Source organism: Homalodisca vitripennis, chromosome 4 (genome assembly GCF_021130785.1).
Source record: "Homalodisca vitripennis isolate AUS2020 chromosome 4, UT_GWSS_2.1, whole genome shotgun sequence".
NCBI classification, from domain to species: Eukaryota; Metazoa; Arthropoda; class Insecta; order Hemiptera; family Cicadellidae; genus Homalodisca; species Homalodisca vitripennis.
In genome coordinates this window covers 123,060,679-123,072,833 of record NC_060210.1, presented here as the reverse complement: position 1 = coordinate 123,072,833, position 12,155 = coordinate 123,060,679, and the positions used below count along the sequence as shown (strand labels likewise).

At 30.2% G+C, this 12,155-nt stretch overlaps 1 protein-coding gene across 4 annotated transcripts in view; it reads left to right on the top strand.

Annotated features, from left to right (window-relative positions):
- The first annotated feature begins 547 nt into the window (after positions 1-547).
- The window catches only part of LOC124360084 (folate transporter 1-like), a 59,580-nt gene continuing 47,972 nt past the window's right edge, over positions 548-12,155 (top strand). For 2 of the 4 annotated variants that reach the window (XM_046813372.1, XM_046813370.1), the window contains exons 1-3: positions 581-732; positions 4,484-4,640; positions 11,524-11,694. In XM_046813372.1, coding sequence (XP_046669328.1) covers positions 4,515-4,640; positions 11,524-11,694 — 297 coding nt within the window. In that variant the 5' untranslated portion in view covers positions 581-732; positions 4,484-4,514. Of the gene's footprint in view, positions 733-4,483; positions 4,641-11,523; positions 11,695-12,155 lie in introns of those variants that run through there. The other 2 variants (XM_046813371.1, XM_046813373.1) reach the window with 2 other exon arrangements.

The window sequence follows — 12,155 nt, the reverse complement described above, 5'->3', positions numbered from 1 at the left end:
AATATTAAAAATTTGATTAATATAACATTTTAGTTTGTATACAATATTCATTGTAAGTATGTACAATTTATGAATAAAGAGTTTTTGACTTTGAATACAGTATTACTGTTCTACGATCCAATATTTATTTATATTGTATGTTTCGATTTACATTATTTTTGCTATTCTTATCACGGATATCGTTCTTAGTGTTGTTACTATAGTTTAAATTGTTTTAAGTTTATAATTGGTTATTAATTATTGTTCCTATCAACAGAATAGTTTTATTAGTCAGTGTTTATTCAAGTAAAATAGCAATTCCGAATTTATATTTATAATAAGTTTATAAGTCATTTTATTTTTAATTTTGATTTAAAATAGGCTTGTTAAAAATAAATAAATAAAATAAACGGATTAAGATAAATAAATAAAATGGTAATCCTGTATTTTGATCTGCGGAGTTCAAATTGCAAAGGTTCTATATATAACATAACTTGTCATTGTTAATAATGATGTTGATATATGGGGCCTTGTAATCTAAAAGGCAACGACAAGGCAGTTCACAGCTGTGAAATTACGCCTTCATTCATAACCAACAATTTGAATTTCATTCGATTTGAGTTAACTTTGGAGGAGTGTCGTCTTATTAGGTCTTGTAAGTTAAAAAAAAATTATATTCCCTTTTATTAATTATCCATCAGAGATACTTGACCTCTACTAATGTTACAGAGCAACCAACTTTAACATTACTAAGTATGTCAAGTTGACATTTACAGTTTTCATTTCATCATAGCACTACTTAACCTCTAATCATACTAGTCCATTAGATAACCTAAACTAAAGCTCAAAATGAAATTTTGCTTAACTTCATTTTCACTGTTAAGTTTTTCATTTAATTTTATTAGTTTCTGATAAAGGAGAGCCCACTTATATTGTCAGCAACTAAAGTTTTTAAGTTTTATAAACTTTGTATTTCTCACAGGTGAATAGGCTATTAAGTTCATCATTAACTTAAGGACTAAACCAATTTTCAATTTTACTATGGGTAGGCCTACTGTATTTTTTGCCTTCATTCTTGTTGTGCATTAAACAGCCACACCCTTGCATCATCCATGGTTAAAACACCTGTGATAATTTTGGGTTGATAAGCAGACCTGGTTTTTTATGTTAAAATTATTAAACGATATTTACTTATTATTCATGACATTTACTTATTATACCCATCGTTATAATCAACCGGTAGTAATTAATTTGAACAATAACTAATATATATGCACCAACTATACAAAAATTTTCGTATTCTAAACACAGTTTATTCAATGAGTAACTTCTTTTAAATAAACATAGTTCACTTTAGAAAACTATACAAAATAACAGTAAAAGATTATTTAATGGGGTTTTCTTGGTTTTAAGATGTTTGTTGTATTGTTACATTTTTGTTATTAATTAAATGTGATATATTTCCTATCACCTGTCTTAATTTAATATTTATTAACCCTAGAAGTGGCAATGCTAAACTTCCACAGTGGCAAGCTCTTTTTGGCCATTTTGCAGAGTATTTTTTAGAAATTCACCAAAAATATATTTTTTACTCTAACCTAGTCATGTTGCATACTGAATTCTTCAGAAAGAGTTGAATTTTCATATTATGACAAAATAAAATGATTTCTTGAAACTTGAATTGGACTTATCATGTGGAAAACCAAAAAATGTTGATTGACCGAACTAAAATTGTAACTTTGACACTTTGTAAAAAATAATAAAAACATAGTTACAGAAAATCCATTATATACCAAAGGTAGAAACAATAATTACCTACAAATACCAAAGGAAAAAGTTTGAAAATTATAAAAAAATAAATAAAATAAATGAAAAAATAAAAAATAATTTTTTTTTTGCAAAATAGCAAAAAAAGTTGATTTGTTGAAACTGGTAAAAAAACAACCTAAATGCTGTAGAATCTTTGCATACTATATTTTATTTTGAAGAGAAAGAGTTTTTCTACAGATCTACCAGATATCAGTTTATTACAGTACCTAAATTATTATTTTTAGTTTTTTGTTTTTGATCAATCTAGAAAATGAAATTTGGTACCAGGAAATAGTGAATAAACAAACTAACACAAGATCGTAAAAACAATGCCAAATTTATTATAAACCAAAAAGATAGACAATGTTATAATAATAAAGAAAATATATAGCTATATGTACAAGCCAAGAGAAACGAAACAGTCACGTAGGCCTACTCAGCTAGTTTTGCCACAGACCGCGGGAGAAAACTTAGAATTATTTCAGTTAGTACCATTGATTATTTCATCGTGATGTTGATGATACTATATGAAATGTATTTGAAATTTAGTGGTGAACGCAACTGTGCAAACTAGGCGTAAAAATAATTATCGGTTGCCTAGCAATAAGCGGCAATGTGAAGCGACTTCTAAGACGTCGCTTGCCACGTAAATAGAACGTCTCAGACGTTGCTTGCCACTTAGAGGGTTAAAGGTAACAAATTGTAATGTTCTCTCATATACTTTAAAGAATTCAAGCTTAGAAATAAATTATAATAGGCTACAAGATGTGCATAAAGTATCCAAAATAAAAATTAAATCGACTATCATATTTTAACGTTTTTAAAAATATCAACAAATAATGGAATACGTATGACCTTGAATTAAAATTGAATAACCCATGTCCCACCATGTATACATTTAATACAGTATTTAATAGGAAAATAAAAAAAATGTAAAACACTATATTATTATGAATTCCCTTAACAGAAGTCTACATTCCTCAAATTGAGATGTTTCTAATTTTATTAATGTGGCTAAAGCATATAATCTTTTAAAGAGGTGTGTGCTAATATTGTACAGCCATTACAGTATTACGTGCTGTGATTTACATAATATAGGGTGTCCCACAAAGAGGTTTAAACGTTTGATTTTATATTACTTGCCCATTTATGCACAGAACATTTTCAAACTCTACATAATTCATTAAATAGGTTTTAAAAATATTCTGTGAAAATTTCAGCTCTCTAAAAATTGTAAAAACAAAATGGTGACATATTTAAAACTTTACCATTTTGCTTTCTATAATAATTCATTTTTTTGAATTACCTGATTTGATTACTGTGTAACAGTTTTAAAGAACAGCTGTTTAATAACACTCATTGTTAAAAACAGCTCAGACTTTAGAAGTTCAACCTTATTTTGTATCAGCCAAAGATGGGGTTATTCAAATAAATAACATGTTTAGGTGATGGAGATGGACACAATCCAAAATTGTAAAGGAAAGAGATGCAAAGGATGTGTTAGATATTCCTCCTGTAATTGTGACGGCAGAGCATTATGGTTCATATGATATATTGAAATTTATTTGAAAATAAATTTAATACATAGTTATTTTTGAAACGTATAGTTTATCACAGTTCGAATACTTTGTATTTTCAAGGTAATTCTTGATGCTGTGCACACACACACACACACACACACACACACACACACACACACACGCATGCACGTGTGCACGCACACTCACACACACACACACGCACGCGCGCACGCACACACACAGACACAGACACACACACACACACAACAAGAAATAATTATAATTTATTGTAACTGAAACATAGGTATCCAGTAATGAATATATATTCTTAATTTTGTGAATAAGATGCACTTGAATTTGTTTATCAGAGAACTATATTGAACCTGTTATGTGTTATGTGAACAGTGGTAGTCTGGGTTGCTCACACAATGTCTAGAAGGTGGCCGTATAGTGGAGAAAGATTGAGCACTTGTCCTTTTACCCTTTCACTGGAAATTAGCGAAATTCTGGTCAAAGTAACGGCTGACTGCTATGAGGACATGTCCAGAACTTAATTCCTCCTTCACACTAGCAACAACATACCTCTTGTCCTTTCTGTTCTCTCTGTATTGGGTTTTTTGGGTCTTTTATGCACTGTGAGACCGCAGCAAGCTTAGGCAGACTCGCCAAGACACTAATTGCTTAATGTCATAAAGCCTATTATGGGAAGAATGAGAGTATTACTAGTGCAAAAGCATAATAAGTACTATTTCTGCTTACTACAATGTGGCTTTTATATAAAAAGGTTAAGTACAAATTCTAAGTTGAAGCTTGCAACTCATTCCATATAAAGCAAAATAAGGAACAGTTGTCTTGATTAATTGATTTTATTTCAAGCACTGCATTACCAAAAATATACATTATTATGTATATAATGTATATTTTAAAATAATTAATTGTACTATTTCATTATGAAGTAATGAAACATTATACTATATGAAGCAGTCTCATCTTTATCTATTTAGCCATAAAAATTTAAAATGGTAGTGCCAGATTCTCTTACTAGTACTAGGAATTTCAAAATGTATATGACATATGTCTAGAAAATTGGGTAGTTCGAAACATTTTTAAACTTATCTTTATTAATTTACATCAATACATTAAACTAAAATTTTTGTTCTTGTTTGTTAAATCAGGATTTAATATTGAAGAGCAAAATCAATAAAGATGGAGACTTGGCTGAAAATATCATCTCTTCTTTGCATTTTTGGATTTTTGAAGGAGTTTCGACCTTCAGAGCCTTATATCACGCCATACCTGATGAGCCCACGTATGAACTTCACTCAGGAACAGGTATATTGGCATTTTCATTACAAGTATCTCACTTTTAAACTGTGTTTTTTAGATTAATACATTCATTTTCAGTGGTCAATCTGTCATCAGATGAATTACATATTTATAATTTTGATCCACAACAACAAACTATTGGTAATTCATTTTTATATTGACTCCCTAAGTGGCAAGGTTGGAAATTTCCGGACTGGTATTACTTGATTTTCAAGTGCAAGTAATAAATTAAAATATGAATATCCCAATACATATACTAATATATATAGGTAATTGTTAATATTACAGCTTTCATTTTGTAGTTTACGAACATAACCATACAATAAATCATTATAGCCATTGTTCCAATTCTGTTAATATTTTGTTTAGTGATGTTTGCTGCCTGCCATGTTGCAACTTTAATAAAAATGATCCTTCTAATATTTTCTCTATGTGATGAATATTGTTATGATAAAATCAAAATAGCAACAAAAAAAATACAAATAAAAACAATTAGTTACAAGCAGTACTGAGTAAAAGTAAAAAAAAAAAATTGTTTAGACACTCAAGGAATACATCAACTTTATTTATGATTTACTGTATTACTTTTATAATAAAATTTCATATACAAATATTCAAATTTTAGTTATATTTATTAAAGCAAATATATGTATTTTTTCTTTAAACATTTATTACTTTGAAAACACGTAATATTGTTTTATTTTTGCATTCATCTTAGATTTTGAATTATTGTTCAAAATAAGGAAAAATATTTATAATTGTTTTAAAACAAGGCAGCTTCTTTTTCAACAGGTTCATGCCAAATTTCTCTAAAACAGGTCTCATAAATTTTTCTGCTTTTTCAACTGGTTTTCTTATATTTAAAATCAGCAATTTTGAACCAGTTTAAAATTTTAACAAAACATTATGTTTATGCCATATTGAACTTACGTTTTTTAGCAACGAATTTCCAAAGAAAGACAGAGACAGATGCTAAAACAAAGTGAGATAGGTCATATGGACAAAGAAACATTGATGTTTCTTTCAATTAATTTAATCAGTTGAAAAAATAAAAACAACCTTTATATTTCTAACCATATGGAGATTCTTCGAGTTATTTTATTCAATGGTGTAATGTGTGGATGAAGATAAAACATTTTTAGGTAATTTTACTTTATTCAATAAAAGTTCCCTACAAATATTTTAGATGCCAAGAGAGAAACAACTACGAGGTGTGATCAAAAAGTTCCAGGACTTTTTATATACTATGTTGAATGCAATGTCTCACAGCGATGCGGTTGGCAGCATTGTATTCCCTGACTCAACAGTAACACAGCTGTGTTTGCAGATCAATCATAACATCACTGAAAGTAACATTAGCACAGTTTGTTTGAGATTAGTTTTATAGAGTTTGGCTATTTTTTTGTTTAATGAAAATGAATGTGAAAGAAAAGCAACGTGTTTGTGTGAAGTTTTGTGTGAAACTGAACAAAACGTTTTCTGAAACCTTTTTGATGTTACAAGAGGCTTTTGGTGAAGAATGTCTAAGCCGATTGTCTGCCATCAGTGGTTCAAGAGGTTTAAAGATGGCCGAACATCCACAGACGATGATGTTCGTTCCGGACGACCTTCAACGTCAATCAATGATGACAATGTTGCCAAAGTGAACGCTCTTGTACGATCAGACCGTCGACTAACAATCCATGAAATGGCAGAAGAGTGTAACATTTCATTTGGGTCATGTTAGGAAATTTTAACTAAAAAACTTCAAATGCGTCGTGTTGCAGCAAAGTTTGTGCCAAAACTGTTGACTGAAGACCAAAATCAACACCGAATTCATGTTTCTGAGGAACTTCTTCAAAAGGCAAATGACGACGAAAGCTTCTTGGATCATGCCATTACGGGAGACGAGACATGGGATTTTGGTTATGATGTGGGAACAAAAGCCCAATCATCACAGTGGACATCAAAAGGCTCTCCAAGACCCAAGAAAGCACGTCAAGTCAAATCAAATGTGAAGGTCATGCTTACGGTTTTCTTTGACTGTAAAGGTGTCGTCTACTATGAATTCCTTCCACAAGGTCAAACAATTAATCGTTTCGTTTATCTTGAAACCCTCAGAAAATTGCATAATGCTGTGAGAAGAAAGAGTCCTGAGCTGTGGCAAAGTGGTGATTGGGTCCTTCACCATGACAATGCTCCTGTTCACTCTGCATTAGTTATCCGTGACTTTTGTGTAAAAAACGCAATGACTGTCATTCCTCAGCCCCCCTACTCACCTGACCTGGCTCCAGCAGACTTTTTTCTCTTCCCGAAGCTCAAGAGACCCCTGAAAGGACGAAGATTTCAAACAGTTGACGAAATTAAAGAAAAAGAGACAGAGCTGCTAAACACCTTTACAAAAGAAGAGTTTTCTGGGGCCTTTGATCAGTGGAAACACTGGTGGGAAAAGTGTGTAGCTTCCCAAGGGGAGTACTTTGAAGGAGACAAATTCGAATAACCTGTATGTTGTATGAATAAATGTATAAAAATTCAGTCCTGGAACTTTTTGATCACACCTCGTATTTGGTATTAATTATTAATATTTTGAATTTTTCCTAATAGAATAAAGTGCTATATAAGTTTTATCTCAAATATATTATTTTCATCATTGTCATATTTTTCAGATTTTTAAATATTTCAAAATGATAAACATAGAAAATAAAAATGATCTTTTATTCACCGAGCAGCAGAGTTACTCAGCCACTTGAATAGATATAACCTTGTCCATCAACTTAAAACAGTTTTTTCTATAAATCGCTAGTAATATCTGTAATTATTACAATCTGTAATGGTTCCATCATTCTAAGTAGTCCAAAATATGGTTGGAATTCTCAAAATAGAATTTGAGTAACATTGAGATAGCATATCTGAATGTAATTGGGTATTTTGTTGGCTTGATTGAGATTAATATATATATATATATAATCTAACTAACTAAGTAACAATTCTGAGCCACAGCAGTAAATAGATTGTCAAAAGAGGTCATTTAGTTACAAGATCAGCAGTGACATTCAGAAAGTGATTACTTGTCATTGCATGCATTTATAGGTGTTGCTATTTAGCTGACACAAGTAATAATGATTTTCTGCAACTACTTGCATTCTCATAGACCATTGACTTTGATTAGCAAACTGTGTGTCTTTTATTATTTAATTTAATAATGATGATTAAGTCTTGTTTATTTATGCAAAGTACAATATAGTAAAGTGAAAAGATAACAAATTTTATCATCAAATTACAACAACAATTATGTATATAGAAGGGGAAAATTATTAGAATAAGGATTGTTTTACAATGTTTAATTCATTTGTAAAACTTATGACAAATAGGTTAACAAACCCGTGTTTTGATACTTTTATGGATATCCCTAATCTTAAATCAGGATTTTAAATTTTTTTCTTACAATATCAGACATAAGCAATTATTTTAAATTTCTTCATTGTAAAATTTGAATAAGATTTTCTATAAACTGCATTTTGTTGTTACCTTTGTTTTGTGTAACAATTGCCTAACCTAACCTTTCTTCACAATTGCCTAAAAATTCTCTATGCGGTTCACGTTCCTTGCCATGGCAGAAAACTTAGCTCCTGTCCTTGGAAAAACTATTAATTGCTTTACCTTTATGGCAAGGCATTCCTACTTGCATAAATTATCCATGCATAAATCGTTCACAAACTTGAAATAACAGTTTCTTCTTCAATATTTCCACATACTGGTTAGGCTAATGCTCAATATCTTTTTTCCCACTACAAATATTTTTTGTCGTTGCAAGGGTAGTTTACTGTTTCTTCCTTGATCTGCAAGTCTTTAGCTGTTCATTCTTTTAATTGTTCTTTTGCAAACATTAATAGTCTGAAATCTTTAGCTAGATATATTTCAGTCTCTCTCCTATCAGTAATACACAATATTTAAAGCGTTCTTTTCATTCTGTCATTTAATTTTGTCTTTCTTCCACACTTTCCAAGGCAATTTGGTCCAAAACTACTTTCATTTTCTAGGCTTATATTGATTCTGCTTGCAGACTTTTTTTAGATATATTGATTTTCATAGCTATATCACACTGGGAAAATCTACGTTATCTTATAAAAGTATCTCGCTTTTGGAAATTTTGGTGTTAAACCAGTTTTCCTCCCCCTAAACTCAGATTTTCAAAATATGTACATTGTTGAATTCTTAAATTAATTCAACCTTAAGCTACATATCCCTGTGTAAGTAACACATATAAAGGACTATATGTCACTTAAAAAAAAACCTAGTAATACTTTGAATGTTAGAAAACTCATTTTAAACCAATCATAAGACATGTAAATGAAGGTTAAATCAGCATCAGTTAACAAAATAAAACTTAACTTTTATTTGCATGTCTGACACTTGGTTTTAAGAGTGTTAAAGCTGAAAAATATGACCTGTGAAAATTAATTTAGAAGTTTTTAAACCTTCCAAAATCCTCCCATTTAGACCCCCGCCAAAACATTTTTTTTTATCGATTTCTTTTTTAGTACAGTTTCTGTATCTATTTCACAAAACACTAGGTAGCTTTATATAAAATGCAAATTGATTTTTGTACAGTGTCCAGATCAGACATATGAATCTAAGTGAAACTAGATTACTAAAGGTCTTGTAAAGATCAAAATTATGTATCTCTAATTTTTGTGCTTTTTTATAATAGTATATCTTTTCACAATCTGTTATTTTTTAAATTGGATTTTTTTTATCAGTGTGAAAAATTGTGTTTAAATTAATTGTGATGCATTGTTCTTAAGAAGTTTAACCTCAATTTCAAGTGTATTTAATTTAAATTTTGACAGTATAGATTGGGCCAGTACATTCATGGCCATTCTTTGCTGGTATTTAAATATTTTATTTCATCTTGGCAGGTCCCCCCTACACTTTTCAGAATTTTCTGTGTGCACATTATGAGTTTTTGTGCTGTATAGTTTCAATTGTTAAACTACTGTTATTTATAATACATTGTGTATTTTATTTTACTTCTAATAAGAAAGTCATGAAATTTCTCACTTTGTGAAATAAAATATTGTGTGCCTGATTCATCAATCGGCAATTTCTAGATAAATGACGCAGTCATTTCATGATTTATCAAACTAAACTGATCTTCAAAGTACTATCAATCAGTGTGAATAGCCGTGGCTGGAATCAGAAATCAGCACGTTATCACTCTAACGACACGTGTTACTGCGTTACTGATATGACGGTGGGACCATTGCTGTAATAGTTTAGAGGCTAATGACATTCACTTCGTAGAAGAGTGATTGTCACATCGTTTTCTCACAGTAATTGTCCTATTTCCTACTCATAATTAAGTTATTTTACTAATTATAATGAAATAGCCAGTTTTTAAACTGTTAATTTCTTAAGTAATCCTTTTCTTTGTTACATATTCCTTTCAGTAATTTGTCAATACCCCTTATAATGTTTAATTAAGTAGTGAAGATGTTAAGTAATTAAATTGTTAAATAATTGTTTACCACACGTTCTAAAGTCCCAGTTCCCTCACCAAAATTACTTTGTAGGATCCTCAGAAAGAATTAATGACTACTATTATATTGTATATGTGACTGTCAGCCCACAAATAGTTTTATTAAATTCATTCATCATATCTATGTGAAATTTGACATAAATAGGGGCTTTTCACATCTAGAAGAAATGCAGCAGTTTTAGATAATATAAAATTAAAATGGAAATGAAAGGTCAAAATAATGTATATTATTTTCACAAATATCAATATTCTTGAGTATCAAACAACAGATAAGTAATCCTATTTCTTTGGATGAGTTTCAAATTAAAGAATGCAATTCAGTAAAGTTTCTAGGTACGACTGTGGATAGTGGGTCTTCCATTTAACTTACTTTGTAGTGGGTTGAGTCGCATCTGTTACGCACTTGGGAAATTGCAACTCTTTATATATCAATGTGTTACTCATGGTCTATTATGGCTGTTTTTTCTCCACCATATGACTTATGGAATTGAGGTCTGGGGTGGTTCTCCGCATGCATCCAAGGTTTTCTTGGTCCAAAAAAAAACCCTGTGCATCATTAACCCCCCCCCACCACTCATGCATGTGTGTGCTTACCCCCTCTATAATCATGCAGAGGCATCATCATATCACTAAATCTTCTCACCTTGCCTTCAATATTCATACACAAATGAATAATGTATTCGACTACGCACGAGAGTGACCTGCACACTCCTAGTCATAGCCTTACACTCTGTGAAAGAAACCTTGATTTCACTGGTCCATTTTTCTCTAACAAACTTCCAACTGATAAAAAAAGTTCAGTGAAAGGCTAAAACTAAAGGCCTTTAGTAAATTCTTAAGAAACTTTTTAGTTAAGAGAGTTTTATACAGGCATTCCCCTCTGCCTAAGTTTTGGAGGTTATTTATATTTAATTGTTGACTTCTTATAAGCTAGATGACCATACATTTTATTTTTAAGTTCATTGACAATTGAGATGTATGGAATGTTAGTACTTTTATTCATGAAATATAAATATGTCTATGTCTGTATCTACAAAATGTCAAGTCTATAGGTTAATTTGTTCTCGAGATAGCGTTCGTATAGATAGGCAGAAAAAGAATTTTAAAGCCCCTGAAAAATTCAATATAAGTGGTTTATTATGTATTGCAACAAAAAATGTTAATTTTTACATTATTAATGAAATTTCAACAACAGTTTTAAAAGTCAGATTTGATTACAATATACTTTGAAAACTGTAGGATATATAGTTTAAATGTTAGATTTTATAAGTTTTTATTTAATTTGTATCCTTGAATTTTGTTATATGCTTAGTGAATTTCTCTTGTATTTTTTAATTTTGTTGTAATTTACTTGGTTTATTTTTGTTGCAGATATCTCAAGACATATATCCCGTATCCATTTATGCAAACATGCTAAGTTTAATAATAGTATTTCTGGTGACGGATCTACTGCGTTATAAAATTGTTATCATTGCTGATGCCTTAAGTGGTGTTTTTGTTTATTGTGGACTGATACTTTTCAAATCTCTGTTCGCAATGCAGGTAAAGATGTTCTTGTTCTTCAATTTCAAAGTTGCTATAGAATGAACAACATATCTTTATATATAAAAATGAAAATACATTTGTTAATCTCACTAAAATTCGAGAACGGCTGGACCGATTTGGGTAATTTTGGAAATATTTGTAGAAGGTGAGAAACATTGGAAAAGTTTCTCAGAATATTTAATAATTCTAGAAATTATTATAATATTTACGACGTAATCCAAAGTAAGTGACCCTAAACAGCTGTTGACACTTTCAGCTGAAGTTCATCAAATTGAACATTTGTTTATATCTAAATTTTAGAAAATATTGAATAATTATACAGTACTTGATCAAAAGTGTTATGCAGATCGCAAGGACAAAGTTACTATCTAATTTTTATTTTATATTGTACTAGTGACAAATATAAAAGTATTTATACTTTTCTTACTTAGTCTTTTTAAGCATTCATATGCACATAT